This window comes from Vigna umbellata, chromosome 1 (genome assembly GCF_029865625.1).
Source record: "Vigna umbellata cultivar VRB3 chromosome 1, Vumbellata_1.0, whole genome shotgun sequence".
Lineage (NCBI taxonomy): Eukaryota > Viridiplantae > Streptophyta > Magnoliopsida > Fabales > Fabaceae > Vigna > Vigna umbellata.
Genome location: NC_142165.1, coordinates 42098771 through 42121876, shown reverse-complemented (window position 1 = coordinate 42121876; position 23106 = coordinate 42098771). Strand labels below are relative to the sequence as shown.

At 34.2% G+C, this 23106-nt stretch overlaps 3 protein-coding genes across 3 annotated transcripts; 1 reads left to right on the top strand and 2 right to left on the bottom strand.

The window, feature by feature from the left end:
* Positions 1–1252: 1252 nt before the first annotated feature.
* On the bottom strand, positions 1253–5594 carry LOC124824229 (importin subunit beta-1-like). Its single transcript, XM_047296641.2, has 3 exons — positions 5438–5594; positions 2088–4498; positions 1253–1981 (listed from the first exon to the last, which is right to left on the bottom strand). Exons 2-3 carry the CDS (start codon positions 4496–4498, stop codon positions 1783–1785), a joined length of 2610 nt encoding a protein of 869 aa, XP_047152597.1. The 5' UTR covers positions 5438–5594; the 3' UTR covers positions 1253–1782.
* A 3690-nt stretch (positions 5595–9284) lies between these two features.
* Positions 9285–12952, top strand: LOC124824230 (luminal-binding protein 4). Its single transcript, XM_047296643.2, has 8 exons — positions 9285–9488; positions 10160–10427; positions 10507–10721; positions 10829–11071; positions 11212–11691; positions 11814–11968; positions 12084–12166; positions 12262–12952. Exons 1-8 carry the CDS (start codon positions 9437–9439, stop codon positions 12761–12763), a joined length of 1998 nt encoding a protein of 665 aa, XP_047152599.2. The 5' UTR covers positions 9285–9436; the 3' UTR covers positions 12764–12952.
* A 1267-nt stretch (positions 12953–14219) lies between these two features.
* Positions 14220–22520, bottom strand: LOC124824231 (carbon-nitrogen hydrolase family protein). Its single transcript, XM_088103177.1, has 13 exons — positions 22109–22520; positions 21701–22006; positions 20629–20852; positions 20347–20450; positions 20110–20244; positions 19804–19972; positions 19267–19402; positions 18303–18441; positions 17858–18034; positions 17377–17544; positions 15817–15912; positions 14743–14871; positions 14220–14628 (listed from the first exon to the last, which is right to left on the bottom strand). The coding sequence occupies exons 1-13, from the start codon at positions 22300–22302 to the stop codon at positions 14410–14412; spliced, it is 2196 nt and encodes a 731-aa protein (XP_087959303.1). The 5' UTR covers positions 22303–22520; the 3' UTR covers positions 14220–14409.
* Positions 22521–23106: the final 586 nt, after the last annotated feature.

Below are 23106 nucleotides of genomic sequence, written 5' to 3'. Positions count from 1 at the left end.
CATGTTTAAAGTTTGATTATTAGTTTATTAATCTAGTATTATAGTGATAAAAAGTTAGTTTATAAATTAATAAAGTGAAATTACATTATATATAATATCAGTATTTTTCTTTTAACTCGATTTAACAAGTATATTGCGTCTTGTAGAACCAATACAATAAACATATCCTTAAAATGTTTAGGAAATTTTTTAGTGTCATTCAGTTAGCACAAGTAATTATCATATGCAAGTAATAAGTACTAATTTTGAATAAAGACTCAATCATTAATTTTATTTTAGAAAACTGTAGTACAAAATAATACACCACTTATTTTCTTTCTTGAGATAAGGGTTTGCGTCAGAGAAAAAGACACACTAAAGCTTAATCATAGCTAGTTACGTGTCGAGACCTATTTTTTTTTTTTCATATCTGTCTGTTTGTTTGTGAATATAACTATTACCTTATATTTATTAGCTGTACAAAATTGTAATATTTGCCCCTGAAACACCTAATTACTTCTATTAACAAAAACACAAAAATGAAATTTTAATTATTGAATTGAATTCTTGTAAATTCATCCAAAATAAAATATCCAAGTTACTTTTGTCTTTCCATAGAAGATTCAAACAATTATGGCTAATGATTAAAATGTTGGTTAGGTGTTTGTGCAATAGGAAAATAGGGACAAAACTAAGACAGCCTATAATCTATAAACAGTTAGAATTTAATTGTTCCTATTTTTTAATCAAATAAAACTTTCACAAGTCAGCTTAAACATAATTTTATTTTCATTGCAATGACAATACAGATTTGTTTATACCATCGGCTAATCAAATATCACCTACTACAATTAAAACAAGTATAAGGACAATTAATTTTTCATATTCAAAACTATACACGCTCATTGTGTCTTGAAGCACGTTACAATACTAAATCAGAACTTCAAATTGCTCGATGGCGTGTGAACCCTCTTGATAGAACCTTGTGAACACAAATAACCAATTTGCTTTGGATACAATTTTAATCATGTAATGACCATTCAAACGTCAGAATGAATGCCCACCACTATAAGATTCAGGCCTTGACAATAAGGACATATGCTCCTAGTCCCATAAGATTTGTTAATAACTCTCACTGACATAAGAAACCATGCATATATGTAGAGCAAAGAACCTATGATCTCAGGCCAATGACACGTTTAGTTGTAGATGGGATGCTGCGACATTATTCATATAAATGTAAAAAACTTGAGAATCAAAACTTTGATGCGGGTGACAAAAAATTATTTGAATAATTTTAAGGAACCGCTAAGATATGTTGCATTATCTATCCCAAACACATGGATGGACTAAGATGATTGTTTCAACTCTACAGCCAATAAAAGAAAAAGGAAAAGATAAAAAGTAAAGGACATAATATCTAGACCACCATAGACTCCAAAACATTCAATAACTCATGCAACTCCAATATTGACGGTATTGGCAGATATCTATCTCTTTTCTTGCTCCTCCCTCATTTCAACCTGTTTCTTCTCCTGTACGTAAAAACCGCATCTTCTCTGCCAAGGTAGCAGAAAGATTGGTCATCACCCACCGACTTCCTCCACAGCAATGCAGAACAATAAATTTAAAAAATAAAAATGAAAACGCAGACTCCATGTTGCTGACATGCAATGCAGACAGCCATAGGACCGAACACCTGTGCCCAAAAATGGTGATGACCCGACTCATGGTATGCAGTTGAGACCCCCACGCAACAAATGCAGATGTATGCAAGAAGAACTAGAAGCCTTAGCAATATCCTCAAAATGAAATTGCTCGACTAATTGCCAACTTGGCCCATTCGGCAGATTCCTTAATCAAATGATCATCAGATGATAAACACTCTTTGAGGAAGTCTTTGCTAGACACAGACTGCTGAATCAAGTGGCCAGCACTATTACCCAAAGTATCAGCTAAATCTCCAAGCACACCAATTGCTGTCTTCGTCACAACATCATCCCTGAGAAGACAAGAAGCACCAATAAATAAATAAATAACAAACAATACATGGACAAGAAGCAAAATTCACAATGGTAATAGAATAGAATATACAGAAATTTACTTACATGTCCTTCTCCATGTACAAACTATCCAAGAATTGCAGTACATGAGGAGCATAAGGCAACAGAAGCTGGGTCTTTGGCGAACCTTTAAACCCTTGGAAGATCCCTGAGTATGCTTCTAGGATTCCATTTCTCAAAGAATTTGTGTATTCTGTCATATCGTCGTCAGCACCCGCTGTATGAGCAGAGAGCTCAGCAGCACTTTGAAGCATAGGCATTGCATATATCAGGTACTTCTCAAAGTTTTCTCCAATTGCCAGGGCAATGTCTCCAAAACATGAAAAAATAGGAGGCTTAACAGACCTATGCAACTGATTGCTGGACAAATCCTTAAGAAGTTGGGTCATTATCCCATCACAATAAGGCAGTATTTTCTCCTCCAAGGCTCTGCACACATCACCAACCACACCCACAGTGATAGCACAAACCTGGTAGTCTTCAAAATTTTGGAGACCCATCTCCAAATACTTGTAAAATTCTGTCATGTATTTTGCAAAATCAGCTCCAGTTGCATAGGCCAAAGCTCCAATGGCAAGCATGGCCTCCTCATGAGCTGTAGCACTTCGTGAAGCAAAAACTCTCAAAAACAAACCCATTATTTGATCAGCATACTGCATGAAATGATATTTCGTTGGTTCAGAAGATCCCAACTTCTGTATAATAACCTGCAAGCAACCACATAGAAGTCCTTGTAACTCATTCTGCCTCTCATCAGATGACACCTGATTCTCAAGAGTCTGATGGAGCTCCAACATTATGACAGGGACAAGTTGAACTACCATAGGAGCTGTTTCATCATTAGAACACCTCACCACTTCATTTAAGGCTTCATAGGCTGCTGTTCTCAGGCGAGATTCTCCAGCATCCTCTCTGTGAGTTACATTGAGAAGAGCTTGAACGATTTCTTGAAAGAAAGGGGTCAACGGAGAGGATGAAGATCCAGCATCCTCATAGCCTTGGGCAAGAAAGTAAAGAGCACCACAAGCCTTCTCAGCAACATTTGGAACATCTTTCATACTCTGAACCAGCACAGTGATGATCTGTTGGCAGTTAGCCGGAGTGATAATGGGAGTATCCAGTGCCGATCCATGCAAAAATTCAAACATCCGTCCAAGAGTCCACGCAGTTGTGTCTTTCACATGGTTATTTGGATCTTTCACCAATGCAGAGAGCATGAAATTCAAAGCCATATTCACCAGCGGCACAAGTTTATCGGGCGATGGACCTTCTAAAATTGAGCCAAAGGCATAAGTTGCAGCTTCCCTTTGCCTCCAATCCTGTTTGGTTATATTCTCTTCAATAAACGGCATGACCAGAGCTACAATATCATCGCCCACTGTCCGTGCAACCAATCCCAGGCATGTACCTCCAGCCATAGCAATGTTCCACGCTCCTTCATCCTGATCTTGATCTTCTTCTTGCTTCAAAAGTGTCTCCAGTAACATGGGGACCAAAAATGAAAGTGCCTGTTTAATAAAATAAAAGCAGGGAACATCTGAATCCCCACTAAAATCACCTCCATATTCTTCTAATATGTCAATTTCTTCATCACATATTGAACTCCAAAACTCAATTGCCTGGAGTGCAACTGGCTCTTCATCTTCCTTCACAGCCTTGGCAGTGATATTGAAGATATCTTGGATGTAATGAGCCAACTTCTCATAGTATGTTGAAGAAATGGCTACCAAGCACTCAAACGCTGCTCGTCTAATCTTCAATTCAGGTGATTGGGTGGCCTCACAAACAATTCTCATGATGTAATCCCGCTCCATATCATTAGAAAAATTTGCCTGAGCAAAACCCAAAGCATTATACAATGCTTTTATGGCAGCAAGCCTGACATCATTGTTTTCTTCCGTTGAATTCATTCCTTGAACAACCGCAGTGAGTATCTTATTTACATGTTCCTGGTCTACTACGTCTGGGGAAACTTCTTCACAAATGTACCCAAGGGTCTCAAGAGTTGCCTGCCTTGTAGGTGCAGGAAGCTGGTGAACATTAGACAAAAGGGATCCTATCAATTCTGGCCACTGTTTATGAGGCAGCTCAATGCCAGCAACCTTAGCAATAACTTGTGAAGCAGTTGATCGAGCATCAAGAGAAGGAGAAGAAAGTGTCCTCAACAAGAATGCCTTAATCTGGGCTTTCAAAGTTGGGTCCAGTGCCAACCATCTTTGCACAAATTCTATTTTCCTGTGTTGCTCTTTAGCATCCAGAGCATTCTTGAGAATTAAACCTGCTAGCTTCCGACTCTCTGCAGGTTTGTCATCATTTGCCAATTCCCCAGCAAGAGAAAACAAGAAACTTGGAAGGTTTTGTTCCTGAAACTGTTTCAAGTTTTCCTCTGCTTGTTTCCTTAATGCACCGTCAACAGCTTGCGCATTTAAAAGGATCTGAGTTACCTCCATGGCCATCTGGAGATCAAAAGTGAATAAAGGATTAAATACAGGAAAAAATTGCCCACCAAAACTGTCAGGAATAAAAAATATAACTTTCACTGGATAACAATATACAAATGTTTCGAATTCAGTACTCATTGTCAAGGGTGTAGCACAGAGAAGAAATGCAAAAGAATAATAAAAAAGACAGTATCAATATAAAAGATGAATCAACCATGTGAAAAAAAAATATTTTTAAAAATACAGTACTGTCATCAGAAAAGGAAAAGCAATACAGTTTGCTACAAAATATAAAGGGAGTTCATAGAGATAAATAAACATTAAAAAAATAGGAACTATAATGAGCTTTGGCTATAAACATGTGACCAGAATACAGACAAAATTCCACACCTAATGTATAATCTTATAATCTCATAGTCTCATTCCAAACTTCTCTACTGATAAGAAATTGATCAAACTATCATATAAACCCTATGTCACCACATATAAAAAGCTCAACAATAATAATGTAAACAATAAGAAACAACCCCAGTAAAAGGTTACAAACCTAATCCTCACTATTTCAAAAAATGGAGAACTAAACATTACTAGTTCAGAAAACACATTGACACATAAAAATACCATTTTCAGAAGATCCAACAGATTGAAAATGCAAAAAGATAATAGCCTCACATTTATTTCCCACGTTTCCCTAACAGTGAAAATAAACAGTGCAACAAGAATCCCTATTTAAATAAAAACCAGTTCAAATAAAACCCAGACAGAATACAATACTAACAAAGAAATCAAAGAACTAGTTCTGATTGAAGCAAAACAAAGGAAAACCTAAATATGCCTACTAATGAAGGGAAAGCACAAAAAAAACTATTACCCTGGATCAACAGTGATTAAAAAAACAGAAAGCTTCAATTGGGAATAAACGAGTAAGAGAAAATGGAAGACGGGATAACTGACCTACAACGAGTTGGCGAGTTGAATCGGCGATGGAGAGTGAGATGAATGAGTTGGGGCTGGTTGAAAGGGGAGAGTGAGGGAAGGAGCGCGGCGACTCTGAAACCCTAGCAGAGTGTGGGAAAAAGCAGAGACGCCAATGTTTTAAGTTTTTTGGGTGTTCAATACTTGCTTTTTTATATTCGCTGTACGACACACTTTGAGAGATGTGAGGCAATATCAACCGCTGATTCAAATAGGGTTGATCTGGACTCTACGATCTCCTCATCAACGGCTCTATTTTGAAATGCCTCCATGATCTGGATTTTCAACTGTATCACGCGATACTTCCCGCGCGTGTGTACGGTCTCCAGGTTTAAATCAGTGGCATATGATGCAAGATATGGGTCGATTCTTTATTACGCGCTTTGACATGTTGTCGGGATTACGAGAATGATAGTTTATTTGATCAAATTAAATATATATTATTATTTTTTTATATATAGATTATTTATTTTATAATTTATATAAACTGGAGACATTTTATAAAAGAAAAATAGTTTGAATTTTTTGTTAATTTTTTCATTTTTATGTGTTACTATCTTTTTATAAAAGAAAAATAGTTTGAGTTTTTTTGTTAATTTTTTTCACTGGATGTAATTTATAATTTTATTAAATTGTTTGAGTTGGAGAATTTTTGTCTTTAATTTTATGAGATATGACTTGATTTTTTCTGTTTCAGGATATTTTTTTAAATTTACTTGTTTTAATGGTTCAAATAGTGAATTAGTGTCGTTCAAATGCTTGTAGTTGGCATATTAGATTGACAAATTTTTTTTATTTTATTTTAATACAACTTTTTTATTTGAAAAAGGTCGTTATTAATTATTTGTTTCTCTTATTCTTGAATTATGATTAAATTTTTAAGTTTGAAAATGATAGTTTGGTGAAAATTTGAAATTTATGATATTAATAATTAGAAATCCCTTTATTTAAGTTATGAAATTTTCGTTCAAATTACAACTTCATATATTGTTTAAAAGGCATTTTCTTATTTGTACAATATATTGTATAAGATATTATGATCTAAAATTTAATAAATATTATACAAAAATAAGTAAAGAATATCACTTAACATAGACAGCACTCCTAGGAAAATTTCACTTATATAATCCTAAAGTCTTGTCTATGATTATGAATTTCAAACTCATCATTGTAAACTGTTTAATAAATAAATATTGGACATTTTTATGAAATGAAATAACCAGATTATGAGATAATTCAAAGTCCGTATATATTGAAAATGATGATTTGAGTATGTTTGATGAATTGCAATGAAATGCTCATTTAGAAACATTTGGTAGATTTGTAGTGGATGACTGAGTAATAACCATTAAGATAAGGTTCTTCGTTATAATTCTTTTTTTTTTTATTTTAAATTCAATGGATGAATTAGAGAATGAACATTGAAATTTTGTTTCTATGAATGTGTATTATGTTTTTTTAAATTCACTTCTTGAATTTGTCGTTCCATAACTATTTAAAAAATTTCCAATATTTTTAAATTGATTCTAACCTTTAAACCAACTAGTAGAATATAATTATATACAAATTGTTAATAAAAAAAAACAAATGAAATTGTTTCAATTTATTTTCAATGAAAAAATAGTAATTTTCTGGTTGCTTCGTTTGAAAATTAAATTTAAAAATTTGTGAAACAACCCATGTAATAACGGAAAAAAAATTCGAATTTAACATGTGAAATGAAACAAACAAATCACTTTAACATAGAAGAATAGAAGAGATTAATAATTTATATATAGGTTTAGAAGACAATACTAAGAGAAATAGAAAAAAAAAAACATGCATGTCTTCTCATCATAACATGAGAAAGAACAGAATAACATGAATTGAAGTTAACCCAAAAAGAGTGATATAAGCATGAGGATAATTTTGAGCACTAACTAAATTTATAAACTTTTGAAATTCTATTATTCTTCACTTTTATTTTTTATTTTTATTTTTATTTTCGTTCAACACTTGAAAATATCTATGATAAAGTTCACATGATCTTTTAGATGTCATTTAGTTGTAAATTTCAAATTTATCATCGTTACAATTATATTTAACAATGTTTAATTATTTTTGGATTTGGGACAGGTGTTGTTTTTTTAGTTTATTTTCCTTATTTTTAAATTTTACTTTTTAGCACATTCTTATAAAAATAATAAAGTAATGTTCCTATATCATGTTCGAAGAAGTTGTTTCTAAATTAACAAACTTTAATGGAATACTAATACAAGTTTACCTGTGGTTTGATGGATTAACTTTAAACATTAATATCAAATGTTCAATTTTTGTCTTGAATCACATTTCAATATTGTGTTTAAGTTTGGAACTCAAACACGAGTAAAGAAAAAAAAAACACAGAACAATAAAAAACATGCACAAATGTTACGTGCAAAAGAAAGAAAAAAAGTAGTTTAAATGTGCAAATCATATTGTTTTAAAACTTAAATACAGAATTATTTGCTGATACTCTTGATTTTAAAAATTAATGTATTATGGAAATCTTAACTTGATATCATTAATGGTCTTTTATTAATCAACATTGCATTTCTTGAGTGTAGTATAGTCTTTTAAATGTCCTTTTACCTTTTTTTTTTATAATTTTGTCTCCTATTTTATCCCATTTGATTTAGCATGTTATTCTTTTTGGTACTTTTTAATTTGTCTTTAAATTTTCTAAAATTTTATTTTGTAAAATAAAAACACCTAACATGTTAAATAAATTGTTTTTCAAAGTATTTTTATAAGTTGATAAAATAAATTAGTTGTATTTCTATAATAAATTTTTTATTTTTATAATTTTTAATATTATTATATTTTAAATGTTAAACTTTCAAAACATTAAAAGAATAAAATTCAGAATGAAACAAAAGTAATTATTCAATAATCTTGTTATTTTCCTTATAGATTTTTTTCATTTTTAAACTTTTGTGTTGACTTCATATTATTTATTTGAGTTTTTATTTTAAATAAATTTTCTAAGTGATAAAATACAATTGCCTTTATTTTCAATTCTGATAAAGGTGTGATGTTCTCTCTCTATATAATTTGTTAATAACTTCTTACTTCAAATATTTTCCAGAGTGATTAATTACTTCAAAATTTAAAGTGGATTATATCAAAGAACTTAATACTTTAATTTTATATTTGACATTTACATGTTCATCATTTTGACATTTTTCTTTGTGAATATTTTATTTATAAGAATTTATTTTAATTCAACATAAACATCATTCTCAAGGAGAAGTTTATGCAAACAATAGAAAAAAATTAATTATATAATCAATACATGTATAATTTTTTAAATTTTATAAGACTTGTGATGTACTGTGACCAACAAAAAGATTAATAATATACCTTTTTATTATATTATTTTACTGAATCCCCATAAAATTACCATTTAAACGCTCACATAATATTTATATTATTTTCTCTTTCATATTTCATAGAATCTCATTACTATCATTATAGCAGTCACAAATTAATTTTAATAGTATGTATAATTTGATATGTAATACGTTTTTAATTTTTAAAAAATATGTATAATTTGATATGCGATGGCTTTTTAATTTTAAAAAAAATACTATTATAGAACATAGAAGAACATACTAGAATTAACGAGTATGGAGAAGGTTGACCTTGTAAAGTAAGTTGAAGTCATCAAGATCAACGGCAGACATGTTCCCAACACCATAACGAATGCTATTGGCTGGAGCAACCAATTCGTGAATCGTCATTGGTCCACGTCATCATCTATGACATGTTTTAGCGTCAAGCTTTAGTTAGGTTCAGGAAAAGACCAGGCTTAGCTTGAGTCTTCCTTCATCACACTACATAAAAGGCTCCTTGTCCTCGTGCCATTTTACTTTCAATTTCGACTCTGCAAATCCAATTGAAATCGTTAATTTTCTTCAGAAGAGAAAGAGAGAAGAAGAGTGACCGTGAGAGACAGCAATGGCTGGCTTGGCAAGCCGTTCTCTGATTGTTCTTGCCATTATATCCTTAGGTATTTTTCGTGACCTAATTATAGATCTGATTGTTTTATTTTATTTTTTTAGCTTTTCAGTTCTTTTTTGTTTCAATGCGGAAGTGAAAGCAATGCAATCAGATCTCGCTTTGTTTACATATTTTTGGATTTGTTTTGCATGATTTGCTGTGTTAACTGTTACTTACCGTCAGATCAGATCAGTGAGTGTAGTGAGATCTTAGACAATAGTTGTTTGTGATTTTGTAAGTTCTTTCTTTCGATTGATTCTGAAGCTTTGCATTTAAGTGATGTTATATGTTGAGAAGTCACTGTGAGTAGTGTAATATGCCTTTATCTGCATCTGAAAGTTTGGTTAAAAGTTATTAGCTATAGTTGCCATAGTGTTATTTTTTAGTTTGTTGATAAGGATTTTTATTGTTAAGCCAAGTGATTAGTAGTCTCCATGGGAACACTTTTTGTTCTGCAGCGTTGCTTACGAATTTGGTGTCTTGTGTATTTTCAAGGTGTTGGCGTTTTCGTATTTTTTTTTGTATTTTCGATTTGAATACGACAACATCATGTAGTTTCCTTCGTAGATAGTTTCCTTTGTGAATGGATTAGTTTATTTTGCTAAATTTGACTCTGTTTAACGGGCATGTTATGACAATGAGTTTCGGTGTTGTAACTAACATTGAGAAATTCCTACATAGGATGTCTATTTGCAATTTCCATTGCAAAGGAGGAAGCTACCAAGTTGGGGACGGTCATTGGGATCGATCTGGGAACGACCTATTCATGTGTTGGTGTTTATAAGAATGGCCATGTTGAAATCATAGCCAATGACCAAGGTAACCGTATCACTCCATCGTGGGTTGCCTTCACTGACAGTGAGAGACTCATCGGGGAGGCTGCCAAGAATCAGGCAGCTGTCAACCCCGAAAGGACCATCTTCGATGTTAAGAGACTTATTGGAAGAAAGTAAGACATTCTCAAGCTTTTGATTCAGGTCTATAAAATTTGATGAGAACAAAGGCATCTGACTCTTATCATTTTTCAGGTTTGAAGATAAGGAAGTTCAAAAAGACATGAAGCTCGTTCCTTACAAAATTGTCAACAAGGATGGAAAACCTTACATACAGGTAAAAATCAAGGATGGTGAGACTAAGGTGTTCAGCCCTGAGGAAATCAGTGCCATGATTCTGACTAAGATGAAGGAAACCGCGGAGGCATTCCTTGGGAAGAGAATTAATGATGCCGTGGTCACTGTCCCAGGTAATTGAAACGACTCACGATATCATTCTCGTAATATTGATTGTTTTCAGTTCATCCTGTTTTTGTTTTTATTATAATTTATGACCTTTGTTCTGTCAAATACACAGCTTACTTCAATGATGCTCAGAGGCAGGCCACCAAGGACGCTGGTGTCATCGCTGGTCTCAATGTTGCTAGAATTATTAACGAACCCACTGCTGCTGCCATTGCTTATGGATTGGACAAGAAAGGTGGCGAGAAGAACATTCTAGTCTTTGATCTTGGAGGCGGGACATTTGATGTCAGTATCTTGACAATTGATAATGGTGTTTTTGAGGTTCTTGCAACAAATGGAGATACTCATCTTGGAGGTAATTTTGTTACCAAGTCTTGATATGATGAAATTATTATTTGGAAGAAAGATGATTGTTTCCATGAAGGTGGTTTCCTTTGATTTCCACGAAGTTTTCGTCTGATGTTATCGCCTGCTGTGTCTACTTCCCCTTACCAGGTGAGGACTTTGATCAGAGAATAATGGAGTACTTCATTAAATTGATCAAGAAGAAGCACGGAAAGGATATTAGCAAGGACAACAGAGCACTTGGCAAGCTCAGGAGAGAGGCAGAGCGTGCGAAGAGAGCTCTCAGTAGCCAGCACCAAGTCCGCGTGGAAATTGAATCACTTTTTGATGGTGTTGACTTCTCTGAGCCACTCACCCGAGCTCGGTTTGAGGAGTTGAACAATGACTTGTTCCGGAAGACAATGGGACCAGTGAAGAAGGCTATGGAAGATGCTGGATTACAGAAGAATCAGATCGATGAGATTGTTCTCGTCGGTGGAAGCACAAGGATTCCGAAGGTTCAACAGCTTTTGAAGGACTACTTTGACGGAAAGGAGCCAAACAAGGGTGTCAACCCTGATGAAGCAGTTGCCTATGGTGCTGCAGTGCAAGGAAGCATTTTGAGCGGAGAGGGCGGTGAAGAAACCAAAGGTAACATAGTCTGTACTTGTACTTTTTCATTACTTGTCCAGAAGTCATAAAAAATTATTTATACTACAAGTAGGTTGCTTAGCATTACATTCTCTAATTTTTTTTTGGCACTGTGGATTCAGATATCCTTCTCCTGGATGTGGCTCCCCTCACCCTTGGAATTGAAACTGTTGGTGGAGTGATGACAAAGTTGATTCCCAGAAACACTGTTATCCCTACAAAGAAATCTCAGGTGTTTACCACCTACCAGGACCAGCAGACCACTGTCTCCATTCAGGTATGATTCCCTTGTTTGACTGCATTAAAGTGAACGATGCTCGGTTTTTTCTGAATCCAAAATGCATGTCTGTATAACTTACTTTAATAATTCAATTCCTTTTCTTAATACATAGGTTTTCGAAGGTGAGAGGAGTCTCACAAAGGACTGCCGTCTGCTTGGGAAATTTGATCTGTCAGGAATTCCTCCAGCTCCGAGGTTAGTTTCGTGCTTTCACGATGATGGTGTGCTCTAAAGATAGTGCTTCAATTGATATGTGTAACTGACTGGTATGTTATGTGGTAATTGAAAAGGGGTACCCCTCAAATTGAAGTGACCTTTGAAGTTGACGCAAATGGCATCCTGAATGTGAAAGCAGAAGACAAAGGCACTGGAAAATCAGAGAAGATCACGATTACAAATGAAAAGGGACGTCTGAGCCAGGAGGAAATCGAGAGAATGGTCCGTGAGGCGGAGGAGTTTGCGGAGGAAGACAAAAAGGTGAAAGAGAGGATTGATGCTCGTAACAGTCTTGAAACCTACGTCTACAACATGAAAAATCAGATCAGCGACAAGGACAAGCTTGCTGACAAGTTGGAGTCAGATGAAAAGGAGAAAATAGAGAGTGCAGTGAAGGAAGCATTGGAATGGCTTGATGACAACCAGAGTGTGGAGAAAGAAGAATATGAGGAGAAGCTTAAGGAGGTGGAAGCCGTTTGCAACCCAATCATCAGTGCTGTCTATCAGAGATCAGGAGGAGCCCCAGGTGGTGATGCATCAGGCGAGGACGAGGACGACTCTCACGACGAGCTCTAGAGGTGTTTATTATGCTTTAGATGTGATGAGAAACAATAGATTAGTCGGAGTCTGTTAATTTTTATTAAAGCTGGGAATTAAGAAATTCCCCTGCGCTTGCTTTTTTGGTGGCGATGATAAGATACTTGTGAAATTACTTGTATTTTCCTTTTTTTAACTAGTTTTTACGACCAATCTTTTTCAGCTGTATCAGTATGCTTCATTTCTGTTGGGTCTTTGTGTTTGCTTTTGTTACGTTCCTCCCTCCCCGTACCTGTGTCGCGCTTTTTACAACAAAGGGTTCTAGTGCTCACACTTAGTTTTTGGTTTGAAGTAATCTTAATAATTTTAATAATTCTTAATTAACGCAGGTAATATTTTAAAAATATTATTGATGACATTTTATGGAAAATAGCGACTGTTGGTTCTTCAATTTGTCATTGAACCTTTTCCTCGAGCATGGACAAAGGGACTATAATAGAGTAGGGTCAGAAAATGAAAATTTAGATTTGGTGTCTAGTACTTCTCTTCCAGCGCTTTCCAGTGCTTTTTGTATGTGTACTGTAACTCTATTAATACGTCGTTGTCGATTATTTTACAAGACAATAAATAGATTTTGTCAAATATATTAATGCGTGTTTGATTCTGCCTAGAACCAAAAAGTGGATCAACCAACAGCCATGTAATGAAATTGGACGTCAGTTTTACTTGCACATCAAACTTGTTATCAGTCTATGTTCCGTGGAGTCCATAATGAGATTCAATAGTAGAAGCAAAGGATTTATAGTTATAAAATTAATCGACTAATGTTTTTGAGAGAAATGAGGGACAAATTTTACATTTTTATATACATCAAAATTTACTTCTCTAGATCTTGTTTGTGTTTGTTGTGTTTTACCACAATTTCACAATTTGTGTCCCAATATGTTACCTCTCTTTCACAGGCGACTTAGGGATTTAGAAATAAATACTTATGAGAAAACATTTATTTTAATGATAGAATTGAAGACAAAGAAACTAGAAATTAGCATCTTATAGCAATACTTACGAAAATAATAAAAAAATAACTCTTTTCTTAGGGTTTAGTCAAGAACTTATAAAATTACAAGAATGTTTGTTAAAAGTTCTTAAACATGAAATACCCAAAGTAGAATTCTTCAGCAGAGACATGTGGATAACTTAATCACATATTTCATCTTAAATTTTTTAGTATAAACAACTCGGATATTGACCTTAGACTTTATTGGGTTACATTACAGATAGAAATCACAATTTTGTTTATCAACATTGACCGCTACTTGCTATTTAGGTCGTAAAACTCTAAAAAAAAAAACTCAAAGTGCGTTTTTATTTTTATTTATTAATTGATTTATTTTTTTTGCGTTAACGACATGATGCCTTCAATTTATAAGAATGTGATCATCATCCCTTCATTTTTTTTTAATAATTACAGTTTGTTTTTTACGCCACACCACACTTAAATAAATCTTCTTCTCATTAATCATTATTTTCCTCTATTCGGTGAGGGAACATGGTTACTAATTAAAAATAATTTTACACTAACACAATAAAGCTAAATTGGAAATGTAAAATGAATTTCCCCAATCCTCCTTGTGGAAATCTATAACTTATATATTTATTTCATTAGGGGGAGGGGTTGAATATGATTAGAATCCAGCTTTAGGATTTCCAGAACCAGCTGCAGCGACTCCCATCCCACTAACACCATGTGATGTAGCTGCCATTGTGTCATTGGCTGCATAATCTTTAACATCTTTAACATCCAATTCACTCACAAGTTCATCAATTTTCCTAAATTGATATGGCCATCTTGCATTGTAGAGAAACTGGCGAAGATCAAACCTATTATCCTCTGGTGAATAACTCTGCAAGTTGATTGAAAGATTAACTTTCATTAGCCAACAAAAGATGTAAGAATAAGCCAAAATAATGGGAACACCGGAGAGCTATCCTGATTTGAAGTGATAACAACTACATACCTCAGCATGGTAGGAAGGTGTCAAGACAGTCATTTTGTGTCGATTGATAGAATAATACTTGAAGAAGTATTTTACTTTTTCAGCTACTTGTGATGGAGTCAATTTTGCACCCCATCTGTAGCATAGATTCTACCACAGTAAATTACAAAACAAGTTATGATTGGCAAGTAAAATTAGACAAAATATAAACTGCAAAATTCACTCAGACTGCTAGCTTTGGATGCCAAAACTTTATTTCACTTGAGTTCACAATAACAAGTACAGTAATTATTCTTTCTGGTTAAGGTTTTGAAAACGTGGTAGTTTAGAAATCAGTCAAGAAGGACTGAGATACATGGAATAGATTTCTTCTGGTAATTCTTTAACTTAAATATCGTGCATTGTTTTGGTTTTTCATTATTTGCCCTCCTAAAGCAAAGTAGCAAACCATGCTATGCTTTGACCTTTGGTTATAGACAGAGATTCTTTTTAATTACTACAACCACATGAAATTTGTAAAAAGGCTACCAAAGAGCTGGACTCATCAAAAGCTGATATTAACTACACTGTCCTTCGAGAGAAACAATTTCCCTGTTTGGAAGAGTCTATTAGATTATCGACTACTTCGATTTTATTCGTTTCCTGGAAGTTTTTGCAAATAAAAGTTCACATCAAAAAATCGTCTGAGTTTAGTGAAATCAGTGTTTATGTTAGGTCGTTTAAAGACAAGATCCCGCATTACATTTTGATTCAAGTACAGTTTAAGGTATGACAACAAAAGTTAGTGTCTTCCCCTCCAAAGGAACATATCCAAGTCAAAAAGTTTGCGATCACAAAATAGTTTAGGTTGGCCTTGTAGAATAACGAAACTCCTTGCACTATCAAATGACTTGTGAAATTAGCTCTAGGTCTACAACTAGTAGGGTTTAACTTTTCTTGGCTCTGTTATTCCCAACAGGTATTTACATTACAGGATGGTTAAGCATCCTACTACCACCCGTTTGTCCTATTCTGTTCAACCACTATCATATGACAGAAAAAAATGTGAAAGGTTAAAGACTTAATTAGGACAGAAAGGAGAAGCATGAGATAAACCTGGAACATGGAAACTGGACCACAACGGAAAATTTTCCGTAGTCTTCCATAAACTGATAGTTCCTCGTAAGTCATTCCCATATCAACTTCATCAAGCTGTTCAACAAAGAATGAAGTATCTGAGTACATATGTTTAAAAGTTGACCATAAACAATTTACTAATGCATATAGATAAAAACAAGTACATCAAAAGATTCAAATACAAGCAAAAACTAATAGAGCACTGCTGAAGTCAAATACCCAAGACTTTCTCTTGCCCTGTTTTGAGGCTTTAACATTTCCTTACGTTAATTTCGCCAATATTTTGAAAAAAAAACTCCACCAATTTTTTTTTAATTAAAAATTACAGATAATAGCAGAAAAACCATTTACTGATTACAAGAGAAATGAACAGAAGATCTTGTGCCTGACCAGAAAAGCAGCCATATCCTCGTTTACATATTACCCCCATTCGCTTTTCTAAGTATTAAAAATAAACCGTCAAAGTTATTCCTTGAGATTGTATGAGTTGGGCATTTTAGTCCTTGAAATATTCAAAACCCTCTATTAGTAAATGACTTTGTAAAAAACAATTCATTTTAGACATCTTCCCCCTTATTTCGTAGTCATTTTCCACCAGAAAGGACAAAATTTGGCAAATTTAGGAACTTGTAAAAGGTTTGTAAAGTTTCAGGGACTAAAATGCCCAGCTCGTACAAACTCAAGAACTAATTTAAGGCTTTACTCAAGTACTCTGCCTTGTAGGTCCAATTCTAGGTTGTACATTATTGTATTTCCAAAATATCAGTTAATTTCTATATTTTCTTCCTTTCTTTTATACAGGCTTAACACAGATTTTCATTTGTGATTAGATCAAGAGTTGGACACTGGAATTTATATTGTTTCTTTTGCATTATGAGGGTCTACAACACAATTATGGTGTACACACAAATTGCTGAAAAACCTATATGTACTGGAGATAATATCAAATCATGAGTGAATTTAAACTTTACCTTATAAATCTGTTTTAAAAGGTTGAGTTTAATTTAAATTATATTTTCTTAAGATGGTATTAGAATTATTTAGAGATTATTCCAGTCAAGTTTGTTGGGTCTTGTGTCACCTACTATCGGGTTTTTCTCCAGTCTCACACTTGAGATGTCTTGAGAGAGTGTGGTGAAGAGTTCAAATCGACTAGAGATAAGATTAAATCATAATAAGTCAAAATATTTGCACAGCCAACTTTCTTAAAGATGAAAAATCTAACAGCCAACTTATATAAAGTCAAAATATTTGCACAGCATCATTATGATCTGAGGTTGCTGCAATTAAATTGTCTTTTGACCTGTCAGGCGTATTGTTGACAATAATGACTCACTCTCGTGCAAAAAAACAAAAAAATCGAATTTTGTATTGTTATTGTTACCCTCTGGTCCACTTTAAGCAAAATTGATACGTATGGATACACATATACCAAAAAAGGTATACTACATGTATATGCACTTGCAATTAAGCAACACAGTCAAAATCAAAGTGAGATTCCAGATTAGTCTTAAATGGTGTGACAAAACAGAATACTACCTGACTGTAATCAGAACGTTGAGGCTCTAGTTCGGCTGTGGGTGGAGCTGCTTCAATATCTTTCAAAGATGGGTAACCAAGGTGGATGGCAGCCCATCGCAGGAATGCCCTAAGGTCCTGCTTACTTATACTACCAATAGGATTTATATCTGCTGAGCTGCAATCATACTGTAAAAAGATATAAGTTGTGATCAAAATGGTGAAACGAACCACAGATAATAGAAAGTGGGGAAAAAATTGAGACACGAAGGGTCTATGTTAAGAAAATATTTTATGAATAAAGACAAAATCAACTCAGTCCCCTGTTTTCAAAGATTCAAGTGTTATTATAATTTTTTTGTATAGATCTATGTAATTAGGAAAAAAAGTAAAAAAAATAAAATTAAATTTTGTAATTAGGGTAAAGAAAAATAGAAGAGAGACATTTTCTTCAACCAAACTATCTCTAATAAAGAAAGGTTTAATCCAAAGCTAAATAGACCTTGGTCAAGTAACCACGTAACCCTTCATCCACATTAGAGCTCCCCAAGACAAGGTAAAATCCAGGTTTGCCATGAACCCAAGGCAAGAGTGACGCTAACATGAAAGCTAGCACCATTCTGATTCGAGCCTGAATGTTCTGCAAGCTTAAATTCTCAATATTGGATCCACCATCAACCTGTAGAAACAAAATCATAAAAAAAATGAGACTTCCATAAAATAGAAACAAAAATTATATAAAATGTTTCAATCTTTAATAGAAAAGTGAGATTCCCCACAAAGATGTTACGCAAATACTTTAATACCCTGGCATCCTGATCTGGAGATACATTAGAAATATGAACATGCTTTTCTGGACAAACATAACGTAGAGTGACAACCTCATAGATTACAAGTTCTAGCAGTGGTCGTTTATGATTGAGAGAACTCGTTCATGCTTCATTTACCTTGTACTGTGGTCGTTTTCCTGTAAGTGTCTGGAATAACGACAAAAATGCAGACACAACGACATCAATGCTAACATCAAGATGCCATGAACCTATTTCATCAGCCAGCACCTTAGCTCGGGACTTTGTCATTTCTGAACTGAAACAGAATAAATTTTAGTCATCCATCACATCTGAGTGATATAAGCTGGTTCATGCAATGAAATGATTTCTCAGTACAGGCAAAGTGAAAAACGAAAGCCAGTACTCAAGGGCTTTAGTCTTCCAGTATTTATGTTTTACACTGCACAATAGTGTAACTACTATTGTGATTGCTAGTAGTTCCAAATACCATCTTTCTTTCTCACAAGAGAGCACATGGGATTTAATAAATACTAGCATTAGATCAGGTATACAGGATTACAGAAAGCAACATTCCAAATTTAAAGACAGTGGTTTTAGAAAGGGAAGTTAGGCTGGACAATATAGTTTTTCCTATAATTAATAAGGAAGATAATGCATTATTAATAGTGATAGTCGTAAAAGTCCTGGACCGATGGTTTTAATTTCAATTTTATAAAGCGGTTTTGGGATACTATTAAAGATGATGTTGTAAAATCTGTAAATTGTTTTCATTGTTGTGGGAAGTGGCCGATAGGAAGTAATGCGTTTTTCATTAGCCTAATACCTAAGGTAGACAACCAACAAGGGTTGAGTAATGCACATGATAAAGTTTGGCATTGTATATGGGTCGCAATAATTTGGAGTGTATGGAGCCATAGGAATAACATCATTTTTAGGAATTACATATGACCAAGAACACAATACTCTCAACAACAACGCATCAGTGCAGCTTTCTTGTGTGTGTGTGTGTGTGACTCCTCTTATACAAATGTGGATGGAATATCAATGGAATGTAGCATATAGAAACTTATGGAGATACAGCTAAATAACAATAAGACCGGGATGGAAATTTATCACTTACCTGTTTTCAGATCCCATAAACACAGTATAGAATATTCTTTTAGCAAATTCTCTGCTGTCTATAGGATACTGGCCATCCTTATAGTTTCCAATTCGTATTGCATCAGCTTTAACTTGCTCATCCCCATTTGCAATTTCTGCAGGCAAATACCCATGAGCCACTCATATACAAACTACAAATGTCATTGTCTATTCCACCTTTGCCACATGAAAATGTGAAAATGAAAAATAAACGGGAGGCATTTGTCTTTCTCAAACTTATTATGGTCCACCATATTTGATGGAACTATGAATACTCATCTCTGCTTTTTCAGCTAGTTCAGTTGTCAATCAAATATATATTACCTCTCAATCCGTCCCTTAGATCTTTACACAGTTCATGCTTATCATAAGCTAGATTAGTGATCACACTTTAAGCATTTCTATTTTTAAAGCAGGATCATAAATGGAATAGTGTTAATTCTAAATACTGTCACAAGTATCTGAAATAGAAAGTACACATGAATCTAACCACACTTCTCATTGCACTTGAACTTACCTTTCACAACCAACTGGCACATGCATCCAACAATTGCAGCAACTGAGGAACTGTCTGCTCCACCAGAAAGTGGAAGCAGAAAACCAGATGCTCCACTTCTTCTTAAGTAGTCCCATAACCAGCAACCAGGTCCAAATGCTATTTCCTCCTCAGGAGTGTGGTACTTTATCTATAATGAATAAATCATAATCAACTTAGCAGCTTGGATGCCTGAGTGATTGCAGCAGTAATGTGGTGAAATAAGAATCCAAGATGTCATAAATTTTGACTATCTTCAAATTTGCTACCAAATGAAAATAAACTAACCTTAAGTGGAAGAGAAAGGCATATTTTAAGGTTAAAAGGAAGACAGAGACTGTAAGGTACTTCCACTGAAGGAACCTTCGTTTTATAACTTGCTTGCTCTTGGAAGCTACTTAAAGATCCTCGAAGGCTCACAACCTACCAATGGACAAAATGACTAAAAGAATCAAATCCAACATCAGTTATTGATAGTCTTAATGATTGTGTAAATTGATATATGGAATATAATGCAATACATACCACATCTAGATCTATCTGAGCAACCACAACCTCAACATCCTTCAAAGAAAATTGAGAACCCTGAGCGACAACATCTCCATTAACCACAACACATGCACAGCCATCTGTTGCAAAGACGGCAAATTGTAGACAAATGAAACAACAACAACAAAAAACAACATAAATGAAATCTGAAAAAGCTAAATGGAAGTTAAAATGTCCTCAACGGACTTCCAGAATATGCAATGGGCACAAATGTGAAAAGTTCAAATATCATTCTATCAAGACAAAAGGTTTTTCTACCATAGTAAAGGCGACTTCCATCACAGCCTTGTTGGTTACTATACATGTAAACCCCTCCACGAGTATGAGTGGCACCTATAAGAGCATGAACACGATAGTCAAGCTTTCTGAGTTGGTGGTGACTTCCACTTGCATTCATAATCACTTCAACCCCGTTCAATGCAAGCTCAGAATGAGGAGGATCTGAAGTATAAAGCTCTTCACAAACTTCAGCAGCTATAGCTCTAAGAATGGGAAAAAGATTCATATTTAGCAATTGATAAATCTGACTAAAACTTGCAACCACTCAATAAACAAATCAAATGCATGCAAACGCAACACACAAATAATTCTTAGATGCATAAAAATAGAAAGGTAAATAAATCAACTAACCAGTGCATGAATGCAACAGTGATGGGTATGTCAGCCGTAAAACACGAGGATAAACCGTATCCGGTAATAGTCTGCTAAGTACTCACAATATAAATAAAACCTATGATTTATTTAATTTCAGGACTTATCATTAACCAACGATTTACCATAACTTAGGAAAATACATGTAATTTTACTGGAAGTGGAAAGGTCAAAACTTTTTTAGGTGAACCCATGTTATCTCTCAGTCAAGAGACAAGGACTTATCATTAACCAACAATTTAGCATAACTTAGGAACATATATGTGATTTTACTGGAAGTGGAAAGGAAAAAACTTTTTTAGGTGAACCCATGGTATCTCTCATTCAAGAGACAAAGATTAATTTCTCCAGGCATAGAAACTAATTTAAGGGATTAACCTCTTCCTACGTGTTTTTTATACCTATGAGATTGAGGATCAAATCCCTGAACCCATGTTTAAGAAATAAAATTATATATCAACTATCTCACACCATATTGGTGACACAACTTCTATGTAACACTAACATTGAAACAGAAAACTAAATGAGTAAATAGTGTATACAATGACAATGAAAAGGGATTTTACAGTTTCACCAGACCAATGTAGACTTTTAAACAACCACCTTTAAAAAAAATATAAAGTAGAGTGCACGGATATTAAATTCAAACTAAATAAAGTAAAACACATTTACAACTTACGTGTCTTGAAACTTCATGAACCCATAACCGAATGGAACCGATTTCTGGCCTAAAGCCTGAGAAATTTCAAGGGGCAACTGAAAATCCACAAGCTGATCCCTTCGCTTCCAGGCCGTGAACCATCTCAGTTCTCTATAATTGCCATCATTTGCAAGACACAGCTTCGGTCGTATCATAAGAATCTTCCGATTCAAACAGAAAACCTGACAGTTGTAGCGCTCCTGACCTATGATAACCGGCATGCCGAAGCTACACAGAATGCCATCAGTCCAATCTCCAAGCAACAAATCTTTCAGACACTCCCATCTGCAAGCAACAAAGCCAATTCACAGTTTCCTTAGAATGCAAAACACCTACCATGAACCTACGCGAAACACACACAAAGAGAAAAAAAACAAAGAGACATACGAATGGTTAACTGTGTCGAGTTCTAGGAAGTGGTCTTCGCAGCCATAACCAGGAATCTCGAGTTCGGGACCGAGCCTAACGGAGGCGCCGGCTTCCTTGGCCTTGGCAATGGACTCCTTGATTAGGTTTGCGTTGCAATCGAAGTCCATCGCCCATTGATTGAGACTGCATGTGGCAACCTTCAAGAGCCTCATCGCTTTTGGTTCGCAATTTGGGGTTCCTCAATGCCGCAGATTACAACTGCAACGATATTCGCAAGGGGCTTTTTAAATTGTAATGTGCGCTCCGAACATAGCTTCGATTCCACGATGCTACTTTGAAGATTATGCGTCGTATTCGTTGTTCTCTCCTGGACCCTTGGACGGGTTCTTCTGTCTCGCTTCCCTCTTCGCACGTAACGCACTTCAACAACTAAGTTTTCAAGTCAACTCACTTAAAGACTAGTCATGTTTAACAGTACTAAATTTCTGATTAAATTTTGTAATTAAATAATTCATTTCCTTGCAATATATCGCCTATCAAATATTTAATTAATGAAGTTTTATCTACAACTAATTTTAATTAAATCTTTATTTAAATATTATTTGTTTTGATTTTTATAATCCACATTATAGCGATTAATCCAAAATGAAAAGACAAAAGTAACGATGGTTACGCTATTGATAAAAAAATAAAAGAAAAAATATTTAAATAAAAATAAAATAACATTTCAAAATAAGATAATTTTTTTAATTCAAAATATTTAAATTTATAGAAAAATTAAAAAAATTTAAATCATAAATCTAGAAAAATAATAAAAATTTATGAAATATTTAATGAGATTTCTCAGACAATGTTTTTATTAATTTGAATATTTGTTCGACAAGTACCTGCAATTGTCATATGTCTTTTTATTTATACAAAACTTGTTAAATTAATTTTAAACAAACTTCCAAACAGTAATTTTAAAGACTTTGATTATTTAGGTGTATCATTCCTTTGTCCTTTAAAAAGTTTTA